We start from the raw sequence: 22,938 nt of genomic DNA, 5'->3' as shown, positions 1-22,938 counted from the left end.
CCTGTAGTCCCAGCTACTTGGGAGGCTGAGGCAGGAGACTCGGTTGAGCCCAAGAGTTGGAGGTTGCTGTGAGCTGTGATGCCATAGCACTCTACCCAGGGGGATAGCTTGAGGCTCCGTCTAAAAATAATAATAATAATAATTGCATTGATCTGTTGTGTAGCTTATGAATGATTCTATTCATTTTCTGATTTTAAGCATCCAAAATTTAAGATTTGATGCAGATTATAAACAAAGTTTTGATGTTGAACTAATTATCAGCGTTGACGGGAAATAGAAGAGCATGTTTCCCAGTATGAGTAACTGAATGGGGTAACTAGTGAAGATACCCACATTAGCTTTTCTCTTGAGCAGTACAGTACTTGACCTATTGGACTTAGACATATTTGGAGATTTTTTTAGATGTTTCAGATTGATGTTTTTTTGTTTTGTTTTTTGCCAAAAATGTGAAGTTTCTTTTCCTTGGCAATTATCTCATTTCTTCCTTACAAATTTTGATTATATGCTCAGGAAAATGGAGAATTTGTACATCTTTGAGTAGTGGAAAACTCTTAGGGACCTGAGAGTCTTTAGCTGACCAGACATTTCCAGTGTTCCCAACTCCTCTATTTATAGATGAAAAACAGAGAGGTTGACTACTTACCTAAGGTCACAGTTAACAAATGGAACTACCAGAACTCAAAATGACGTCCTTTTTTTTTTTTTTGAGACAAGAGTCTCTCATCTTATTGCGCCATGGTAGAGTACTGTGGCATCACAGCTCGCAGCAACGTCAAACTCCTGGGCTCAAGTGATTCTCTTGTCTCAGCCTCCCAAGCAGCTGGGACTACAGGCTCCCGCCACAATGCCCAGCTATTTTTTGAGATGGGGTCTCACTCTTGGCTGGTTTTGAATTTATGAACTCGAGCAATCCACCTGCCTTGGCCTCCTTATGTCTCCCTTACTGTCTTCAGTGATCATCTTTGCAGGGCTTATCCTCAAGGAACTCAGTGTAGTAAGGGACCCATAATATCTTCTACTACAAGATTCCTTCCTAGGTATGCTGTACTAAGAGTCAGTACACCCTGAATACTTTGAGTTATGGAATACTTACAGCAGCCACAATGCTTTTTAAAAGATAACTCCTAGTTATTAGAAAGCTTTTATTTACATGAACTCTGTGTCTGCTGTGGTTGATTCTCCTGGGTAACACATGTGTATTCCTCTCTGCTTCTGTTCATGTTGTCTGTCATTTGACTTATCTTCCTTTTTTCTGCCACTGTATTTTTTTCCTCCACTGACTGCCCAACACATTTATCAAGAAGCTTTCTCTGGCTAAATTCCCTATAGTTTATTTCTTTAGTTCTTTAACACACAGCTTAAATTGTTATGTGTTGAAATTTAGCATTTCTTACCTTACATATGTTTAATCTCACCAATATGATAAACTACTTGAGTTATTTTCTTTTATAGATCACTGACTTAAAATTGACATCTTGTCACTTAATTAGACTATATTTCTCTTGAATAATTTACTCCACTTGAATTTTAAATTGGGAACATTTTCAGTTGGGTACCTGTATAGTGGATGTGTACATAAGTACTCAGTAATGGACACTATCGGATCTAAAAAGACATTATAGAATCTAGAATTAATATAAAATTGCAGTTTTGTTTTTATAACATCACCATTTCCCTTTCTTCAGTGTTTATCATTAAAAAGGAAACAGATAAAAACCTTCCTAGCCATATTTTGCCTGTGTAGTGTGTGCCTCTTAAATGTTTTATATCTATTTGTTTATTTGACTATCTTTATGATGTAATGTTACCAGCCTCCTCCTCTACCCCAAGCACTATGGTAGAGGTTTTTAATGTATCATCTTATTTCATATTTGTAATCCCTGGTTATTAGCCCTATTTTTAGAGTGAAGAAAATGAGGCTCCAGTGATTTCAAGAAATTTGCCCAAGATTAATTACATAGCCACAGGGGCAGAGCTAGTGTTTGAATTCAGGTACTTTCTTTACTTCAATTGTACTATTTCAATTAAGTAACGTATAAGATGCCTTACACTTAATAATATGTTCTCTTGGATGTTGTCTATACTAAACAATTACCAAAAGCCTATGTGTTGGATTGATTTCTATTTTATAGATGAGGAAATTTAATTTCAGAGAGATTGAATTAATTGGTTAGATCCAAGTTCAGAAAATAGTAGAATTAGGGACTAGAACCAAATCATTTTGTTTCTTTGCTTTTTCTGCTGTGTCACTTGTGTGTTCCTATGTCACTTGTGTGATCTCCTTTTGAAAATCTCTAAAATGACACAATTATCATTGAAACAACTTCCTTCTCATTCCTCTTCTCAGCTGTGTTAGTCCGCTCAGGTTGTTGTAATAAAATACCACAGACTGGGTGGTTTAAAGAACAGAATTTATTTTTCATAGTTCTGAGGGCTGGGTCTAACACTAACGTGCTATCAAGGCCTCTTAGCTGGTGGGTGGCTTCCATCTCAGTGTGTGCTCACATGACCTCTTTCTGTGCATTTATATGGAGAAAAAACTAGCAAGCTCTTTGATGTCTCTTATAAGGGCACTAATTCACCCTGACCAGGGCCTCACCCTCATCACTTCCTCTAACCCTAATTACCTTCCCAAAGTCACATCTCCAAATGCCATCATCACATTTGGGGTTAGGACTTATATATTTGAATTTAGGGGTAGGAGGGCACAGACATTCATTACATACATCAGTTTACCATCACAGTCCCTGACTATCTTTTATATATTCCTGGGCTTGTAGAGCTGAGAACCAGAGATTCAAAAAGGTAGGTGAACTAATTGAGAGTGGGTAGTTGTGTGTTGTAGATGGCACTGAAAACAAAGTAAGGAAACTCCAGAGAGACTGTATATAGAAAAGACCTTGGTACATTGAAAAAGTCAAAGGAATAGCTGTGGGACCAGGATTTGTATCACCTACCAAGATAAGAAAAATGTGTTTTGACAGTATCCATCTTCCAGCTTTGTTAGTATAGTACATAATCAAACTACAGCTTATGCTGAGAACTCACTAAAAATTAAAACAAGTTAATGTTCTCACATTTGGCAAATTCTAATTTGAAACAAATGAAGATACTTCTGTATTTGCCACTGTATTAATTAACTTGAAAGACTAAAATACATTTCACGATGGTAGTGGAGACAAGGGCTTTCTAAAAAAGAAAGACTCTTAGGGAGTAAGAGAAGCTGAGTTGGCTAGTTCAGTGTTTGAAAAGAAAAAGTTTTGACATACTGATTTCTGCCTTTAGAAAGGGTAGCTGATTGGTTTCATAGACTTTTTTTTTTTTTTTTTAGATAGTCTCACTATGTCACCCTTGGTAGAGTGCTGTAGCATCACAGCTCACAGCATCCTCAAACTCTTGGACTTAAGCAATTCTCTTGCCTCAGCCTCCCAAGTAGCTGGGACTAGAGGTGCCTGCCATGCGTGGGTATTGTTTGGTTGCAGCTGTCAGCTCTACTGTCTAGCTGGCCTGGGCCGGGTTCAAACTCATCACCCTCAGTGTGTATGGCTGGCGCCATAACCACTGTGCTACGGGCACCGGGCCAGGTTTTATAGAACTGACTTTAAAGGGTTTTTTTAAAAGCTGACTTTTCCATCATTAATGATGATGATATAACCATGTCTTTCTCAGGATTGCTAATTAGCAAAGAAACTTGAGCCAAATTTATTTAATTACTGTTACTTAGAAATCTCTAAGTTTTTGTTTGTTTGTTTGTTTGGTTTATTTATTTATTTATTTTGGCACATCACCATGATATAGAATATAGCATTAAGGATTGTATTAGTGGGGCAGCACCCTGTAGCTCAGTGCATAGGATACCGACCACATACACCAGAGGCTGGCAAGTTTGAACCCGGTCCCAGCCAGCTAAAACAACAATGACAACTGCAACCAAAAAATAGCTGGGCATTTTGTAGTCCCAGCTACTCGGTATGCTTAGTCAAGAGAAGTGTAAGCCCAAGAGTTAGAGGTTGCTGTGAGCTGTGATGCTATAGCACTCTACCGAGGGTGACATAATAAAATTCTGTCTCCAAAGAAAAAAAAGGATTGTATTACTGAAAAGTGTACCTCATTTGTAGAGACGCTATCCTTAAATCAAAAGTGAGAATTAACCATTTTCTCCCATACTACAAGTAGGAAAACCTCAAAAAGGGGGGTGTGTGTGTGTGTGTGTGTATATATATATATATATGTAATATTAAGCTAAATATACATGGACCCAGCTGCATGAGTATTTTGCAAATCTTCTCTTTAGGATATGTAAAGAATTCCAGATTTGATCCCCAGAATTCTCTCTTTTGCTTAAAAGCACATTTTAAAATTCTGACTATAAGTCATTAACTATTTAGTACTTTTGTAAAATATAGTTTTTAATAGATCTGTCTTCTGTTCCAACTTTGAAGTACAGTAAGCTTATTTTAGAATTTAATATCCCTTGTCTTGCCACATATATTACCTGTGCTTTCTCTATCTTTCCCACATGGATACACATATGCTGTATACAGAGGGCAAAAGTTCAGAACTATCAGATTTAGGTGGCTCACCTTTAGCTCTAGTTAACTAAAATTAGATCCCTGTGAAATATATATTCAGTAACAGAGAAGAGTATAGACATAACCTTGAGAGGCCAGGGAAACATCCAAGGAAGCCTGTCTTAACTGCAAAAAGTCCTTTGACATCTCATTTTTTATCTTAAAATTCAAGTGACTTTTGTATTGTGATTTATAATGTATTCATTTATTTTCGTGTAAAAATAACTCCCTCAAATCTTTTAGTAAAATGGTGGTTCAAGAAAATGTACCAAGATTATCCTGTCACTTTAAGTATCCCTGGCACTGGGCCACATCTCCCAGATGAATGTGCATAGTCTATTTTAGGAACAAGGTTCTATCTTATTACTATAGGCCTACCGGTTGATTCTAGTGGGAGTATATTTCAAGCATGTGGCTAACACTGTAGTCATAATGTATAAAAAAGCAGAAGAGAGGGTGTCTATTCTTATTAAAGAGAAAGTGGTAGACAGTAAGGTATTTCACTATAGCTACAATAGAACAGAAATATTTATAAAAAGAAAACTGTAGAACCATGTTTAAGGACTTAGGTCTGTTATTTAAAGAGAAAAAAAATTCATCCTCAGTATTTTCCTTCACAGGTCTAGTTTAACTCAGTACTGCTTTTAATATTAGGAACACTCATTTTTGCTTTATTTCTTACATATCATTAGATACCAGTAGAATGAAAAGAGAGTAGGACTGAGGATCAGATACGAATTTGAATCGCCTTTCTCATTATAATTTTCTGTGCTACCTTAAGCAAATCATTTAGCCTCTCTGGGAAACAATTTTCATATTTGTAAAATGAAAAAGATATCACCTTGTCCTAAATATGTTAAGTATTATTTTTTAAAAGGGTTCTGTGGTCAGATAAATTAAGGAAATATTAGTCTTTTAAAAATTAGGCAGTTTTCTTTTCCATTGTATATCTGAAGACCTTTAATGTTTTTAATATGTCTTACAAGTTTTCCAAACTTACATGCCCACAAAAACTCATTTTTTATAGAATCTTTTGCACTGCTAGTGTTTGTTAATAATAAATGATCACTATGGCCCTTTGTTTTTCTGGAAATTACACTCGTGTTTGGCTCTTCAATTCTTTTCTGAATGGTAGTTATCCTAGAATTACTGCTAAGTGGAACTCAGTGTCTGTACTGTGTGTGTACCCTTTCTTTTTTTCCATTTTAACTGGAAAGTTGTTGGATTTTCATGTTTCTTACAGATAAAATATTAGTCATTTTTGTAGTTTTCATTTCAGCTTGTTCAATTATTGGCCCATTTTAATTCTAAATCTGTTAACCTTTACCTGAATTTCTCCAACTAATAATAAAGATTTCTGAAACTCTCAGCTCAGTAAATCCTTTTGGTAATCACTAATGTCAGAGATAAAACTATGTCACTTATACATTCCTTCTTACTGCCATCTCATTTCTCTGCTTCCCTTATAGCCACTTGTCTTGAAAGGTGTATACTTATTTCAATCAGAAAAATAAGCCGCCTCCAAAATATTGCTGTTGGTTGAAGTCTTTAATGATAGGTCTTATTCTTGGAAATGTAACATTTTAGCTCTTACTGTTTAGCATCATCTCATTTAATAAAACAATATTGTCCATTTGTAAGTAATAGCAATAAACCAGAGAAATCAAATAACTTGCCCAGATCTTGCAAGTAATATATAGCAAAATCATGTCTGTTTGACTGTAATTCATATTCTCTATTATACCTTACTTACTAAAGTATATGATAATATATCCACAGTCATTGTAGTTACAATGATAACATTTATTGATTACTTAATTCTAGGGCTGCAAATGTACATCATCTCATTTTATTCCCCCTACAGCTTTATATGAATTAGGTATTATTATACATACTTCACAGACAAGGAAATTGACGAAGTGGACCAATTCAAAGTCATACAACTGAAGTAAATGGCAGCTGGGGATTAAACTCAAGAGTTTTAATAAACTTTTGAATGTTGGGATGTAATATGCTATAGCACACAGTGCTTTGAAGACGTCACATTTAGTATGTGTGTATATAAGTATTCACCGTATTAGATAGACACCATCTTTGTATGAGAAAATAGATGAATCCTACCCCACCAAAGCCGATAAGAAAAATAAGTCTCTGTCAGTATAATTCAAGGTCAGAGGTGTTGAGTACGAAAAAAGAGATACAGATTAAGTACTCTGGATTTAGAAGTGGAGATTACTTCCTACTGTGAGTGATGACAAAGATAGCATTTGTTTTGAAGATAGGAATGATTTAGGAAACTCAGGAGTTGGGAAGACAAAGTACAAAAAATAACATGAGAAAGGCACAGTGGATCTGCTTTTAGAGAGTAGGTTATTGTACTTGAATCAAGGACATTGTGACAAGAAGTAGTTTAAGGTTTAGAACTTCCTACTTAAAGAATTTGGATGTGTTTTATTTGAGGTATCATTTGTGGGACAGTTAAGGAGAAATATTTACCAGGCAACAGCCCCTTTCTCTGTGTTGCCAGTTTTAGAAAGTGAATCCCTCTCAGTGAGGTTATCCACGTTAAAAACCTGGGAGGTTTCTTGCTGCTGCTTCATTCTTGACAAATCATTCAGTCAATTCTACTTCCTTAAAATCTCTTTCTCTTTACTTTTCCCAATTTCTTAATGCTGCCTTCATTGAGACCTACATCATCACTCATTGGAATTTCTGCAACAGCCTTGCTTCTGGCCCTGCCCTCTTTTCTTATCCATTTTCCACATTAACATCAGAGTGATGTTTCCAAAGTACAAATCTAATGTCATTTTCCTGTTTAATACTCTTTAATAAGTTACCCATTTCCCTCTGGATTAATTCCATACTCTTCATTCCTCTCATCATACAGACATGGACTAGTATATCTTCTCTTTTAAAAAAACAAAAAGAAAAAGAAAAATAGCTTCTCTTGACCTTAAATTCCCTCTTACTGCCATCTCATTTTTTTGCTTCCCTTATAGCCACTTGTCTTAAAAGGTATAGACTTTTCTCTCTCACCTCTCATGTACTCTTCAGAAACTACTTTTATCAGTCCAGTGGTGATCTAGCATTCCCACGCGCTTACTCTGTTTAATCTTTTGTCTGCATTTGAAAGAGTGAACCATTCCCTCCAGAAAATACTTTCTCTTGCCCTGTCTTCCGGAACACCACAGTCTTAAATTTCCTCTTGTATCAACCTCTTAACCTCCTTTATCAGTTTCTTAGTTTCTTCCCAGTTTTCAGGGCTCTAGTCCCTTTTTTCTCTCTCTGTTTTTCTTAAGGCAATGACATCCTTTTCTATAATTTGAAATACCCTTATTCATGTAGAAAGCATAGCCCTGATGGCTGCTTAGCACTCCAGGTACCTACGTAGATTCAACTTCCTATTTGACGCCCTATAGTCTTCTCAAATTTAATGTTACCTTATAAGATTTTTTCCAAAACCTGTTTTTCCCTCAGTTATTCCCTTCTCAGTAAATGATTCTATGTTGGCTTAAGCCTCATAGACAAGTCCTATTGTTTATTCTAGGGCTGCAAATGTACATCATCTCATTTTATTACCCCTACAGCTTTATATGAATTAGGTATTATTATACATACTTTACAGATAAGGAAATTGGACCAATTCAAAGTCATACAACTGAAGTAAATGGCAGGTGGGAATTAAACGCAAGAGTTTTAATAACCTTTTGAATGTTGGGATGTAATATGCTATAACACACAGTGCTTTGAAGACATGCTCATAAACAAGTCCCATTGTTTTTTCCTCTAAAATATGTGTCATAGTTATCTATTTCTCTCTCTCTCTGCACTACTATCATTCTAATTGAAGCTATCTTTGCTCTCAATCCATTTTCCACATAGCCAGGGTGATTTTTAAAACATATTTTAATTGGGTTATGTCTCTCCTTGGAATAAACTCCTTTAGAGATTTTTTTTATTTCAGGCTCCTTTATTCCATGAATATTTACAGAACATCAACTATAGGCAAATATTGACATAATCATTGAAGATAACATTGGGACAAATATATCAATTTTATGAGGAAACAAAAACTATCTACAAATCAATTATGAGATAAGTGTACTTATTACCACCACTCCTAGTAAAGTTGAAGATCCTAACTAGTACAGTTATGATAACTTCAAAATCCCAATAGTTTGTAAAAAAAATACCAATTTCATTGCTTCCAAGTTACCAAGTTACTTGCAAGTTACCAAAAACAATAGAAAAATTCAGCAATGTAGCTAATTTCAGAATAACTATACAAAATCAATTATATTCCTATATAAAAAAATTACAAAATAATATTAGAAAAAGAAAGATAGCATTATATCAGTAACCAAAATAGAAAGTACCTATCAATATAGCTTTAACAAGAGCTGTGCAATTTTTTTTTGGAATACATAATCATTTACTACTTGTTTGTTACAGAATACACAAGACAAAATACAAATAGCAAACAAATTGTTTTTCCTTATGTTTTTACCAAAGTCTAAAAAAACCGACTAATATATATAAATAAAAGTAAAAAATAATTTCTAAAAAAACCCCCAAAAAACCCCCCAGATCACGCCAAGTCTTATAGACAGTAGAAATAGAAATACTTCAAAATCATTCTACTTAGTCTGGATACCCCTGATAGTAAAATTAGAAAAAATATATTATTATAGGCTGGGTGCCTGTGGCTCAAGCAGCTAAGGCGCCAGCTACATACACCTGAGCTGGCGGGTTCGAATGCAGCCTGGACCTGCCAAACAACAGTGACAGCTGCAACCAAAAATTAGCCAGGCGTTGTGGTGGGTGCCTGTAATCCCAGCTACTTGGGAGATGGAGGCAGGAGACTCGCTTGAGCCCAGGAGTTGGAGGTTGCTGTGAGCTGTGATGCCATGGCACTCTACCCAGGGTGACAGCTTGAGGCTGGGAAATTACAGACATATTTCACTGATGAATAAGGATCCTTTAGAGATTTTTCATAGCTCTTAAAGTCATGTCTAATCTTACCATGACTCCACTTGATGCACCCCGATTTACTCTTCAATTTCATCTCACAGCCCCCTACCACTAACCACCCACACTGGCCTTTAGGATCTTAAATACACCTGGCTTTGCCTGTACTGCTCTTTCTTCTACTCTGCACATTTAGCAGCTTCTCATTATCAGAACTTGGCTTGAATATCACTCTATCTAAAGTTGATCCTTTTTCCAGTATATTCATTTCCCTTAAAATGTAACTTTTTAATTTGTTTTTTTATCTATTGTCCCCATTTTACTGTGATCTTCGTAACACCAGAATTATATCTTTGGTTACCACTGTAATGCCTAAGATATATAGCAGGCACTCAAAATATTTATTGAAGGACTGAATGGAAATTGAACCTGCATATTTCAGAGGTTATCTTAGATGATACTTCCTTAGGAAATTTTTTCCCAGATCAGTTTGATTCCCTCCGATAAGATTGGATTGGATTGGATTTGTATTATTCTGGTATTTTATATTTAGATCAGGGGTCCTCATGATGGGAGAAGGGTTGATTTTGCTCCCCAGGAAACATTTGGCAATTTCTAGATACATTTTTCATTGCCGTGACTGGATTGTGGGGGTGTTATTGGCATCAAGTGGGGGTAGGAGCTATTAATTGCCCTATAGTACCCCAAACAAAGAATTATCTAGTCTAAGATATCAGTAATTCAGAGACTGAGAATTCTTGCTTAGATCTATCATAGCACTTACCATATTAATATGCTTGTGTTTCTTTATAATTTTCTTTTCATTCCTTTTTTTTTTTTTAAGAGACAGAGTCTCACTTTATCATCCTCAGTAAAGTGCTGTGGTGTCACAGCTCACTGCAACTCCAACTTCTGGGCTTAGGCGATTCTATTGCTTCAGCTTCCCAAGTAGCTGGGACTGCAGGTGCCTGCCACAACACCTGGCTGTTTTTTGCTGCAGTTTGGCCTGGGCTAGGTTTGAACTCGCCACTCTCAGTATATGGGGCCAGTGCCCTACTCACTGAGCCACAGGTGCTGCCCTCTTTATAATTTTCCTCCATTCAATTTTAAGTTCCTGTGGAACTTACCGTCGTCTCCCTACATTGCCTTGGATTTATTGAATAGGTACTTGGGTGAATTCTTTTTTTTTTTTTTTGAGGCAGAGTCTCACTTTGTCTCCCTGTGTAGAGTGCCATGGCTTCATAGCTCACAGCAACCTCAAACTCCTGGGCTGGCGTGATCTTCTTGCCTCAGCCTCCTGAGTAGCTGGGACTGTAGGTGCTCGCCACAAAACCTAGCTATCTTTTAGAGATGGGGTCCTGCTATTGCTTAAGCTGGTTGCAAACTCCTGAGTTCGAGCAGTCCACCCACCTTGGCCTTCCAGAGTGCTAGGATTACAGCTGTGAGCCACCGTGCTCAACCACCTGGGTGAATTCTTATTGGATGGCTGAATAGATGAACAGATGAATATAAAAACTAGCCATGGCACAACCAGGCCAAAGTGGCCTAACTCCTGATATTAGACATAGAGAATAATTGCTTAGTCATTGAGGTAAAATAAATATCTGTTATTGGGGCGGCGCCTGTGTCTTAAAAGAGTAGGGCACCAGCCCCATATACCAGAGGTGGCGGGTTTAAACCCAGCCCCGGCCAAAAACTGGAAAAAATAAATAAATATCCGTTATTTATGGGTTGATGGCACAATTGAGATTCTATATGAGGCATTGATAGGACACCATATTTCTTTCCTTTTTGTCTTTGTTAGAGACAGAGTTTCACTTTGTCGCCCTCAGTAGAGTGCTGTGGCGTCACAGCTCACAGCAACCTCCAGCTCCTGGGCTTAGGCAATTCTCTTGCCTCAGCCTCCCAAGTAGCTGAGACTACAGGCACCCGCCACAACACCTGGCTATTTTTTGGTTGCAGTTTGGCCTGGGCCGGGCTCGAACCTGCTACACTGGGTATATGGGGCCAGTGCCCTACTCATTCAGCCACAGATGCCGCCTAGGACATCATATCTCAAAGGTGATTCTATTTAGGTTAAAGGTAAACTGTTGCAACAAAGGGTAAATAGAAGCAGTTTAAGGAATATAGTTGTTTATTACCTTCTCAAATAAATAACACTGAGGTGAATTTATTCGGGGACCTGATTTTCTTTCAAATTGTCAAGTCATACTTCACCATCTGAACACTAAATTAACCCAGACTGGGCTACTACTTCTAGGTTCTGGTCTGTAGAAGGGAACAAGACAATGGAGAAGTCATACCCACTGTCTGAAAGACTCAAACCTGCCCCTCAAAAAATGCCATAGCACATGTTTGCACACATTCCATTGGCAAGAGCTTAGTCATATGGCTGTGCAGAACAACTGGGGAATGTACTCTAGCTAAGCAGTCATAGGCTTTGTCACAATTCTGTTAACAATATGAGAAGGGGAGAGTGAATTTTTGTGGACGACTATTAATTTCCACCACAATGCCTAACCATTAAACTCTTAGATAAGTATAGAGTCAGCCCTCTGTATCCACAGGTTCTCCATCCGTGGATTAAACCAACCATGGATGGAAAATATTTACAGGAAATAGCCAATAAAAAATAATAAAAGAAGGCCAGGCTCGGTGGCTCATGCCTGTAAACCTAGCACTCAGGGAGGCCAAGGTGGGTGGATTGCCTAAGCTCATGAGTTTGAGACCAGCCTGAGCAAGAGTGAGACCCCACCTCTAAAAAACGAGCTCAGTGTTGTGGTAGGTGCCTGTAGTCCCAGCTACTCAGGAGACAGAGGCAAGGGGATCACTTGAGCCCAAGAGTTTAAGGTTGTAGTGAGCTATGCCATAGCATTCTACCCAAAGAGACAAAGAGAGACTTTGCCTCTGAGGCAGGAGGATTGTTTGAGCCCAAGACTTTAAGGTTGTAAGGACTGTGATAATATCACTGCACTCTAGCCTGGATGACAGAACAACACTTTGTTTCTCTTTCTTTCTTCCTTTCCCCTTCCTTCCTTTCCTTCCTTCCTTCCTTCCTTTCCTTTCTTTCTTTCTCCTGTCCTGTCCTTTGAGACAGAGTCTCACTTTGTTGCCCTTGGTAGTGTGCTGTGGTATCACAGCTCACAGCAACTTCAAACTCAAGTGATTCTCTGGCCTCAGCCTGATCTCAAACCTGTGAGCTCCAGCAGTCCTCCAGCCTCGGCCTCCCAGAGTGCTAGGATTCCAGGCATGAGCCACCACACCGAGCCTATCACTCTGTTTCAAAAATACAAACAAACCCCAAGTCTTCCTGATTCAAAAGTCACTGTAGTGCATTTTCTTCTCACATGAAAAAAGATGTCTTTCTGCCTTTAGAGAGCTCTTAGTAGTTAAGACAAACTCATAGAAAAACTAATAGGATGAGTGTGCTAAGCACCAAGTGATGGTTACAAATTTGTGGTTTGGGTATTCCTTGGAAAGGAGGAGTGTTGGTGCTGAAGTAGTAGGAAAATTTTTACATTGAAAGTGGATTTTAGGCTCGGCGCCTGTGGCTCAAGCGGCTAAGGCGCCAGCCACATACACCTAAGGTGGCGGGTTGGAATCCAGCCTGGACCTGCCAAAGAACAATAATGGCTGCAACCAAAAAATAGCCAGGCATTGTGACGGGCGCCTGTGGTCCCAGCTACTTGGGAGGCTGAGGCAGGAGACTCGCCTGAGCCCAGGAGTTGGAGGTTGCTGTGAGCTGTAATGCCACGGCACTCTACCCAGGGGCTCAGCTTGAGGGTCTGTCTCAAAAAAAAAAAAAAGAAAGTGGATTTTAAGCTTAGCTTTGGATAATGGTTAAAAGTAAATAGACAGAGAAAGACTAATACTTATAGAGGGGAGGTGCTAAGAAAATAAGCTCAATGTGAGATAGTTTGGAAAGGGATGTGGCTAAAGAGGAAGTTTTGATAGGAATAGTATGAAAAAGGACTCAAAGCAGGTTGAGGGACCTTAAATGCCAGGCTAAAGATTTTGTGATAATATAGTATAATTGATAATCTGTACTGAACATTTATCACTTGACAGACCATTAAGTAAAAGAGCCAAGATTTAAATGCAAGCTGTTCAAATAGAATTCCTGCTCTTAATCACCACACTGCTCTGATGCTAGAGTTTACGATATATTGAACAGATGTCAAGCCCAGGAGTTTATTTTACATTTCAAGTAATGTAGTAGTTTTTAAAGTTTAAGTTAAGAAATGAATGTATCTAGATATAACATCTCATTCTTGTTCCTACCACCTGTATACATCTTTAGCAAAAAGCATTAAATTAAGATGTTTGTGCTAATGGCTTTTAACTCTGCCTATTTGTCTATACTCAGTTGCCTGCTTTTCTTTATTCACTGGGTCAGTTATTCTGAGTTAACCCTTATCCCTAACATCCAAATTATGTCAATCCATTGTTAACTGTAGTTCAGTTCAGAGTATAACTTCTGGACCAGGAAGAACATCAACTAGAACTTATTAAAAGTCTCAGTTCTGGAACCTCATCCTAGACTGACTGAATCAGAAACTGGGGATGCCGTATAATAATGTATTTTAATGAGCCCATTAGACAATTACAATGCATGTTGAAATCTGAGACCCATTGCTATAGTCTACTCTAGAGTTTCGGTTTGGGAGTGAACTACTAAAAACTTTTTGGCAGTCCCTGGGGGGATATGGCAGCAGCCCATATGCCGTACTGAAGGAACAGCAGAGGGAGAGCTCAGGACATATCACAGGGACTGGGAATCAGTTTGGAACCTGAAGAAGAAAAGGTCTATATGTGTGTGTATGACAGAGACAGCAATAAGAAAGAACTTGTTTTGGCAGCAGTCTGTGAACAACAGAGAGCTATGGAATATGTTTCAGAAGAGCAGGGCAGAAAAATACTATTGGAGCAAAAGAAAGGGGAAATATAAGAGTGCCTTTGGAACATGGAAGCAGCACATGCACTCACATCGTAAAGAATTCATCCCAGGGTGATGCCTGTGGCTCAGAGGAGTAGAGTGCCAGCCCTATATGCCGCAGGTGGGGGGTTCAAACCCAGACCTGGTTAGAAAAAGAAAAGAATTCATCCTCTTCAGTTGTCTTGCTGATGTGCATTTGAAAGTGTAACTTTTTTGATTCCTCCAAATGTGATACATTATTTGTTTTTTATAACATTTGATTAGAAATGTTTACATTGACTAAACCATGAGGTACATTAAATATCCATTTTTTAATTATATTTTATGTGTTTTTGATTATTAAAAAATTCTAGTAAATTGTAACCAAATGAAAGGCAGTTATTGTCCAATATTGATATTCCTTTTCAAGAGACATTATAGCAGAAAACTACCCAACAGTCATTATATGAAGTAGATCTATAGTGAGAATAGCTATGAAAATGTGCTTTAAAACAAGAACTCTCATCTTTGATGGCTAACAGGCTTTTAGATGAAGTGGTTTTTAACTATGAATCTTGTAGGCACCTCTAATCTCTTTCATGCTCTTGTTAGGTCCCAGAGTTTCCCAGTCCATTTGGCTTATATATAGCCCTGGTTATTCCAATTTGTGTTCATGCTCTGCTCTTTCTCTTTATTGAGTCTGAAGTTTAGGAAGAAAGGGACCATATAGCTCATCGATTTTTTTAATTATTATTTTTTTATTGCTGTTGTTTTGGTTTAGAAAGGAAGGAGGTAAAGATTTTGTGTACTATTAGATATGTAAGAAACTGAAATTCACATACATAGTATTTTGTAATGCCTTATTTATTCCTTTTTAAATTTTTTTTTAATTTTTGTTGTCTTAAATAAAGTCCTATGGCTTCATAGCTCACAGCAACCTCAAACTCTTGAGCTTGAGCAATCTTCTTGCCTCAGCCTTCTAAGTAGCTGGTACTACAGGTGCCCACCACTGCACCTGGCTAGTTTTTCTATTTTTGATCCTATTTTTCTATGGGATCTTGCTCTTGCTCAGGCTGGTCTTGAACTCCTGAGCTCAAGCAATCTGCCTGTCTCAGCCTCCCAGAGTGCTAGCATTATAGATGTGAGCCTGGACTTATTACATATTTCTTAACTTAAATAAAAAGGTAGATGATTTCCTTCTTGAATAAAATTATATGGGAACAAAGGGGATCTAACTCCACTGCTGGGAATATAATACATATGAAGTAGTATGTAAAATATATTTTGTTTATCTTGGATGTGAAGTCTCAAATTGAAGAAAATTTTCCTTGCTACAATTATATATGTTTAACAATAGGCAAATTATACTTCTCCCTTTTTCAAACTACATTCATTTTTTTAAATGCTTTAACAAAGATACTGAAACATAAAGTTCCTTCTAGTTATAAAGTGTGGCAGGGATAGAGTTGACATTGTTATGCAAATTTTTTGACATGTCAGATAAAATTCCTTCCCACTTCTATTTAAAGTACATAGTGCAGTTGTCCCTCTGTATGTTGGTTTCTCTACAAACTGCAGATTGAAAAACTTGGGGGAAAAGAAATGGATGGTTGCATCTGTACTGACCATGTATGGATGTTTTTTATCATTACTCCCTAAACAATATAGTGTAACAAATATTTACACAGCATTTATATTGTATTAGGTATTATAAATAATCTAGAGATGATTTAAAGTATGACAATTGTGTGTAGGTTATATGCAAATACTACATTTTTTATCAGGGTCTTGAGCATCTGTGGAATTTGGTATCTACAGGGGTCTTGGAACTAATCCCCCATGGATACCATGGGATGACTGCACATTTAAAATTGACATTTCCATAGCTATATGACTAGGATGTACTGGGAAGGTACACGTAGCCTGAAATTCCTGCCAAGATAACAGTGCTTGACCAAAGTTAGCTTCTTTTTAAAGAGGTAAAGTCTGAAGGTAGGATGATAGAAACTTTGTAGAATCTTACTTTGGTCACAGTTGTTATTATTGTTTTTATAAAATATAATGGAATAGTGAAATGCTCAGCAATGGAATGGTTATACTTGCTTGATCTGCATATGAGGGTAAGTTTGAGAGACCCAGACGTGTACTCTATAGAAAAGAAAGCTGACATCGAATTTTGAGGGAATTATCCGTGATTTTTAAATTTGGAAATAATATATAAATAATTACTTTTAAAAAATACAAGACATTTAGGTTCATCCTGAAATAATTGTTTCTCAGACATTAATAGCAAGATTTAGAACCAGGACTGCCACATATATTGGTGCAATCTGTGTCCTATACCAAGAGAACAAAAGGGGGCTAAGAGTCTTTCCTTTTTTTTTTTTTTTTATTGTTGGGGATTCATTGAGGGTACAAGGAACCAGGTTACACTGATTGCATTTGTTAGGTAAAGACCCTCTTACAATCATGTCTTGCCCCCATAAGGTAGTTTCCCAAGCCACGTGTCCTGCCACAGGGCTACCCAGAGAAAGAGGGGCTTTTCAGTAATTATCTACCCAGTGACAATACTTTTTAGCAATTTGCCTAGAAGGGTCAACATTTTGCAGTTGGCTCAAGGAGTAATGCATGCTAGCTGAACTCTATTTGGAACTCAACACTTAGAATTTTATTTGTACTAGTTTGTCAGCATAAGTTTTTCTTTTAAGTTACTGCAGAGAAACTTATTATTGGATCTTAGAGCTAAGTGCAGTGGCTCATGCCTGTAATTATAGCACTCTGAGAGGCCAAGGTAGGTGGATTGCTTGAGCTTAGGAGTTCAAGACTAGCCTGAGCAAGAGCAAGACTTCATCTCTAAAAATAGCCAGGCGTTGTGGTGGGTGCCTGTAGTCCCAGCTACTTGAAAGGCTGGGGCGAGAAGATCACTTGAGCCGAGGAGTTTGAGGTTCTTGTGAACTATAACACCATAGTACGATACTAAGGGGAGTGTGACAGATAATGAATGGATGAGTGAATATTATTGGATCTTATCTAAAGATGGTTCTATGGTTTCTAAAACATGAGACTATAGAAATGTAATTCAGAAGAATAGCACAACTAAAACTCAGCAGAAATGTATACTTCTTTAATTCTTTTCACAAGGTCCTGTACTGTGGATAAGTATGAACTAATTCTCTAGGTGTTAATCTTGAAAAGGGAACAGCTATGATTCAGACTGATTGCCTTCCATCCTGATATTATAGTCTGATGTTAAAAAACCATTGAGAACCGAGTTGTGTAAGACATGTGAAATTAGAATAGAGTAAGTGATTTTATTCTAGACTGGTAAGTAAGACACCTGTAGTAATTGTACCACTAATTCACTCTGCCCCAGTGCAAGTAATTTAACCTCTCTGGGCCTCAATTTCCATATCTATGAAGTGAAAGAAGTACATGAAATTTAAGGTCTCTTTCAGTTCTAAACATTCTGTGATTTACAAAAAAATAAAAACTTTTCTAACCAGATTCTTAGTTGTTGTTAAATAAATTAATGAGACACATTCTGTTTTAAATCATGTGAGCTAAATAATGATTTTTGCATACTTGTTCTTGTTTTTCAGAAACTCTGCGAAGGTATATTTAAAGTCCTTGTAAAGGATGTCCCAACAACATGTCAAGTGTCCTGCCTGGAAGTACTCCGCATTCTCTCCAGAGACAAAAAGATTTTAGTTCCTGTAACAACTAAGGAAAATATGCAGATACTGCTGCGACTAGCCAAGCTAACTGAGTCGGATGAGTCTTTGGAGAAGGTGTCAGAGTTCCCGGTTATTGTGGAGTCATTAAAATGTCTGTGTAACATAGTGTTTAACAGTCAGATGGCACAGCAGCTCAGCCTGGAACTTAATCTTGCTGCAAAGCTCTGTAACCTCCTGAGAAAGTGCAAGGACCGGAAGTTTATCAATGACATTAAGTGCTTTGACTTGCGCTTGCTCTTCGTCCTGTCACTTTTACACACTGACATCAGGTCACAATTGCGCTATGAGCTCCAGGGACTACCGCTGCTAACCCAGATTTTGGAAAGTGCCTTTAGCATCAAGTGGACCGATGAGTATGAATCGGCCATAGACCATAATGGACCTCCTCTCTCACCTCAGGAGACAGACTGTGCCATTGAGGCCCTCAAAGCTCTCTTCAATGTGACAGTAGACAGTTGGAAGGTGCATAAAGAGGTAAGAAGAATATCCTTATCTATCTAGAATTTAATTGGTTTGAGTTATCCATAGAGCTACCTGCAAAGGAAAAATACTAAGTTGGGAAATGGATAAAGTTCCCAGGTCCAGGCAGCACCTGAGGCTCAAAGGAGTAGGGTGCCATCCCCATATGCTGGAGGTGGCAGGTTCAAACCCAGCCCAGGCCAAAAACCACAAAAAAAAAAAAAAAATGGTTCCCAATTCCTCCATTAATCAGTTTTATGAAAGAGTTTTCATTTCTTAGCTTTTACAAGTCTTATTCTTTCTACCGTATTTGTAGCTTGTATATCAAGCACCTACAAAAGAATACAGTGAAGATGAACTACTAGGGCTGGGCATGATGGCTCACACCCAAGATCCCAGCACTCTGGGAGGCTGAAGCAGGTAGATTTCTTGAACTCATGAGTTTGAGACCAACCTGAGCAAGAATGAGACCCTGTCTCTAAAAAAAAAAAAAACAAAACTGAGCATTGTGGCAGTTGCCTGTAGTCCCGGCTACTTGGGAGGCTGAGGCAAGAGGATTGCTTGAGCCCAAGAGTTTGAGGTTGCTGTGAGCTTTGACACCATGGCACTCTGCCAGGGACAAGAAAGTGAGACTCTGTCTCAAAAAAAAAGATGAATTACTATTTTGTATGATGTCAAATATAGTTAGTTTTCTGAGTTGCACTATCACTTGTCTCTTAAGAGTGCCTCTTTTCGGGGACAAAGTTTAAATGACAAGATTTGAAGGGAAACAAAACAATGTAGTTGATTAAAGGTATTAGCATCTTCAGTGGTTGCCATCTTAAGGTAAATCAAACGAATTGAAATTGATCAGTCCGAATTAATGTCTGCTCAGAAGAGTAAATGATGCTGTGTCTGCATGTTATCCAGTCCTCTTAGGGTGTAGGTAACTGTCAGAGTGTGGTACTATAGCTGGTGTCTGTGCTCATACACAAGTCCTAGAAAACAAGCATAAATACACCCAAGGGTGGGGAAGGCTATTTTAAACCACTTGACTTATTTCTATTTGACAATCCTTTTTTGCAGCTTAGACCTTCCCAGCAATCTAAAGTGAGGCAGATTTGACAGTTTATATTTGAGTTAGGATCCACAAGAACAACAAGCTGAACAAGAAACTTCATTTAAGGAAGTTAACAATTTTAAGTGCAGTGGATGTAAACTCTTTTCCTTCCTTCTAGAATCATAACATTTCACATTTACTCTCTCTTTTTAACTTAAATAACTAGTGAAATTTAGTTCCTGCCTATAAAAAAGGTGGGGCTGTTGGGTATCAGAGCAAATTATCTTTTCTGACAATGGACATGGACTTTAAGATTTAGGCTAACATTTTACTGTGTCCATCTCAAACAGTTCTCACCCATAAATAAAGATCTGTTTTTGCCAGCAGCCTACTTTAAAAGGATTATCTCAGTGCAGTGCTATAGTGGGAGTATGCAGACATCTGAGTTTTAGAGTGCAAATAGATCTGTATTTTGAAACCAAATATTTGAAGATCAGTCCTAACAGCTGTTTTAGATGATTAGTATGGTCAGTGTTTCCTGAGACTTGGCAGAAAAAGATGTGGAAAGCCCACATGCTCCATTTAAGCTTTGAAACCAAATATTTGGAAGTATTTAAAATGTTATGTCTCTATGTTTATTTGGTACCTTCTATGGTTATTTTTCTTATGCTGTTTGTTTTGATGTTTGTATGTTTTTCATTTAGTTGCAAGAGCTCCTCTGAGACTGTTGGTTTGTCACTGTTATAAGCCCTGTTATTTAAATTATGGTCAAAATAGTAGCTCACACTATTCAGATTCCTGACAAAAAAGGTTTAAAATTGAGTGGCTCCACATATCTAGTATATGTACTGGATAACAGGTAATAAATACCAGTAAGTTGAGATTAGCTCTCATTAATGGGCTTCAGTTACAAGTAATATTAGGGCTAAAAGAACCTTTAGGAAATGTTAAGGTAACAAATATTCATTGTGTTATGGAATATTTATCCTGTATCAGACACACAACAAAAAAATCAGTAATCCTAGAGTATTTCAGATCTAGTACTGATTAGGAGTCCTAGATCAGTTCATATAGCCATTACAAAATGTACATAGTTAATATGACCCTGGGCCTATTATTGAAGTTTTCAGAGATGTAAACAGTATTAAAAATAGGATTTTTGCCAACCCGTGTAGACAAGAATGTCTTTGAGGTTCCTGTGAACTATGACACCATAGTACGATACTAAGGGGAGTGTGACAGATAATGAATGGATGAGTGAATATTATTGGATCTTATCTAAAGATGGTTCTATGGTTTCTAAAACATGAGACTATAGAAATGTAATTCAGAAGAATAGCACAACTAAAACTCAGCAGAAATGTATACTTCTTTAATTCTTTTCACAAGGTCCTGTACTGTGGATAAGTATGAACTAATTCTCTAGGTGTTAATCCTAGAGATCCTGAGTTTCCAAATTCAACTTTTATCAAAGTTTAGTCATTCACTCAATTCAGTGAACATTTGTAGGCAACTGCTAGATATTATACTGGGTATTGTGAAATATATTGGTATGAAACTTCAATTTTGTAGGTGAGATAGGTAATAAATTAGTAAACAGACACATAGGGTGGGCATACAGTTTGTGCGCAGTGCAATTTCAAATTGCACACGAACTTTATGGCCACCCAGTATAATTCAAATTGTGTTATGTGCTAGGAGAGAGATGGTACAGTGACTGGGAATACTTAGTGTAGTCAAAGAAGACTTCTGAAAGTCTCCTCTGAGATCTGAAGACTGAAGAGGATTTACCACATGAAGAATGGGAAAGTGAACATTTCATTGAAATTGAACGGCATATGAAAAGACACAGAAATCAGAGCTTAGAGTACTTTTTAGTAAAGTACCAACAGCTTAGTGTAAAGAAAGTCTTTAATCAGTGTGCAGAGAAACTTGCTGCTAAGAGTTCATTTGCCTAGATTTTAGTATCTCCGTGTTTGTCATTCAAAAGAGATTTAATTTCATTTGGGCAAACCCCTAAAGAGTTATCAGTACTTTAAAGCACCGTCTGAAATAAAGAGATATGAAAAATTTCACAGAAAAATCTAGCTGTAAAAATAATGTTATTGTAATTTAGATTTCATTTGGGGGAGAAAAAGGGTTCTGCAACCAAAAAAAAAATTTTTTTTGACAATTCCCTTCTATCTCCTATTTGTTAAAGGCAGTAAATCCTTATGAAAGAATACTCAGAAGTATAAAAAGACCTATGAGAATAAAGAATATTCATAAACATAATATTTATGAGAATTTCTTCGTAAGGAAAGTTTTGTCAGTCTTTAACTGACAGTTTTGTCTTTAACTGCCAAAACAAATCCCTCTTTTGGAAGCACTTAAGTTATTTGCAATTGCTTGCTATTTTGAGTACTGATACAGTGAATTCTCTTACAAAACTTCTGTAGATACACTCCCCAAAATGGTGGGCTAGAGGGTTTCAAAATTTTAAAGATTTTTGGAATATATTTCCAAATTGACCTTCAGAAAAATAGTGCTGATTTATACCTTTCCAAACCCTGGGCATTTTACTTTTTAAAATATTTGCCTATTTCACAGCTTGACAGTTTAGAAAATACAGACACTTGGTTTGCATCTTAACTGTTTTGGTAGGTATTTTTATGACTGCTTTCATTTACAGTTCACCAAAAACAGAAAATTAATGACTAGGTTTTTCTTGAGGTTTAGCAAATTAGTGCCATTTAGATTCATTGTAGATTCATGCTTCAGTGCTTAGTTCCTGCCTGCTGCTGATGCCATTAGCAGATTAGTTTGGCGATTTCTTTTCAGTTAATGGGAAATGTAGCTAGCCTTATTTCTATGTGTGGAATCAATCTTTTTTTCTCTGCCACTCTTGCTCTCTGTCTCCTTTTTGTAAAGATGGTATGTTTAAAAAGGTCAGTTGGTTGATTCCTTTAGCAGGTTATAAAGTTCATTCTAGAAAAGTTAGTTGAAATGGTCCTGTCTTTCTTCTGCTTTAACATTGTCCTAAATCTCTCTGTTGATGGAGGACAGCATGTTATGCTAGGGATCTCTTCCTTAGCACACATTTCCTTCTCCAGTGCTTCCCAGATAATCAATGCAACATAATAAGAAAGTAAAATACCAGCAGACGTGTTTTAGCCAGACAAGCAAGTGCAAAGAAGTACAAGTAGCTGAGTAGTCAGAGGATGCAATTTGAATGGAATACAATAGTGAATGCTTGTAAATGTCACGTTGTAA

The 22,938-nt window shown here is 37.3% G+C and overlaps 1 protein-coding gene across 4 annotated transcripts in view; it reads left to right on the top strand.

The window, feature by feature from the left end:
* The window catches only part of RIC8B (RIC8 guanine nucleotide exchange factor B), a 108,837-nt gene that overhangs the window by 21,423 nt on the left and 64,476 nt on the right, over window positions 1-22,938 (top strand). For all 4 annotated transcript variants that reach the window (XR_002771640.1, XM_003783277.3, XM_003783276.3 and 1 more), the window contains exon 3: window positions 18,054-18,662. Coding sequence is in view for 3 of the 4 variants with exons in the window: in XM_003783277.3 (XP_003783325.1) it covers window positions 18,054-18,662 (609 nt within the window). In the remaining variant the exon portion in view is untranslated. The remainder of the gene's footprint in view (window positions 1-18,053; window positions 18,663-22,938) is intronic.

Source organism: Otolemur garnettii, unplaced genomic scaffold (genome assembly GCF_000181295.1).
Source record: "Otolemur garnettii isolate 467f Iridium unplaced genomic scaffold, OtoGar3 scaffold00007, whole genome shotgun sequence".
Classification (NCBI taxonomy): Eukaryota; Metazoa; Chordata; class Mammalia; order Primates; family Galagidae; genus Otolemur; species Otolemur garnettii.
Note: the sequence above shows the minus strand (reverse complement) of the source record. Positions and strands in the feature narration are given on the sequence as shown.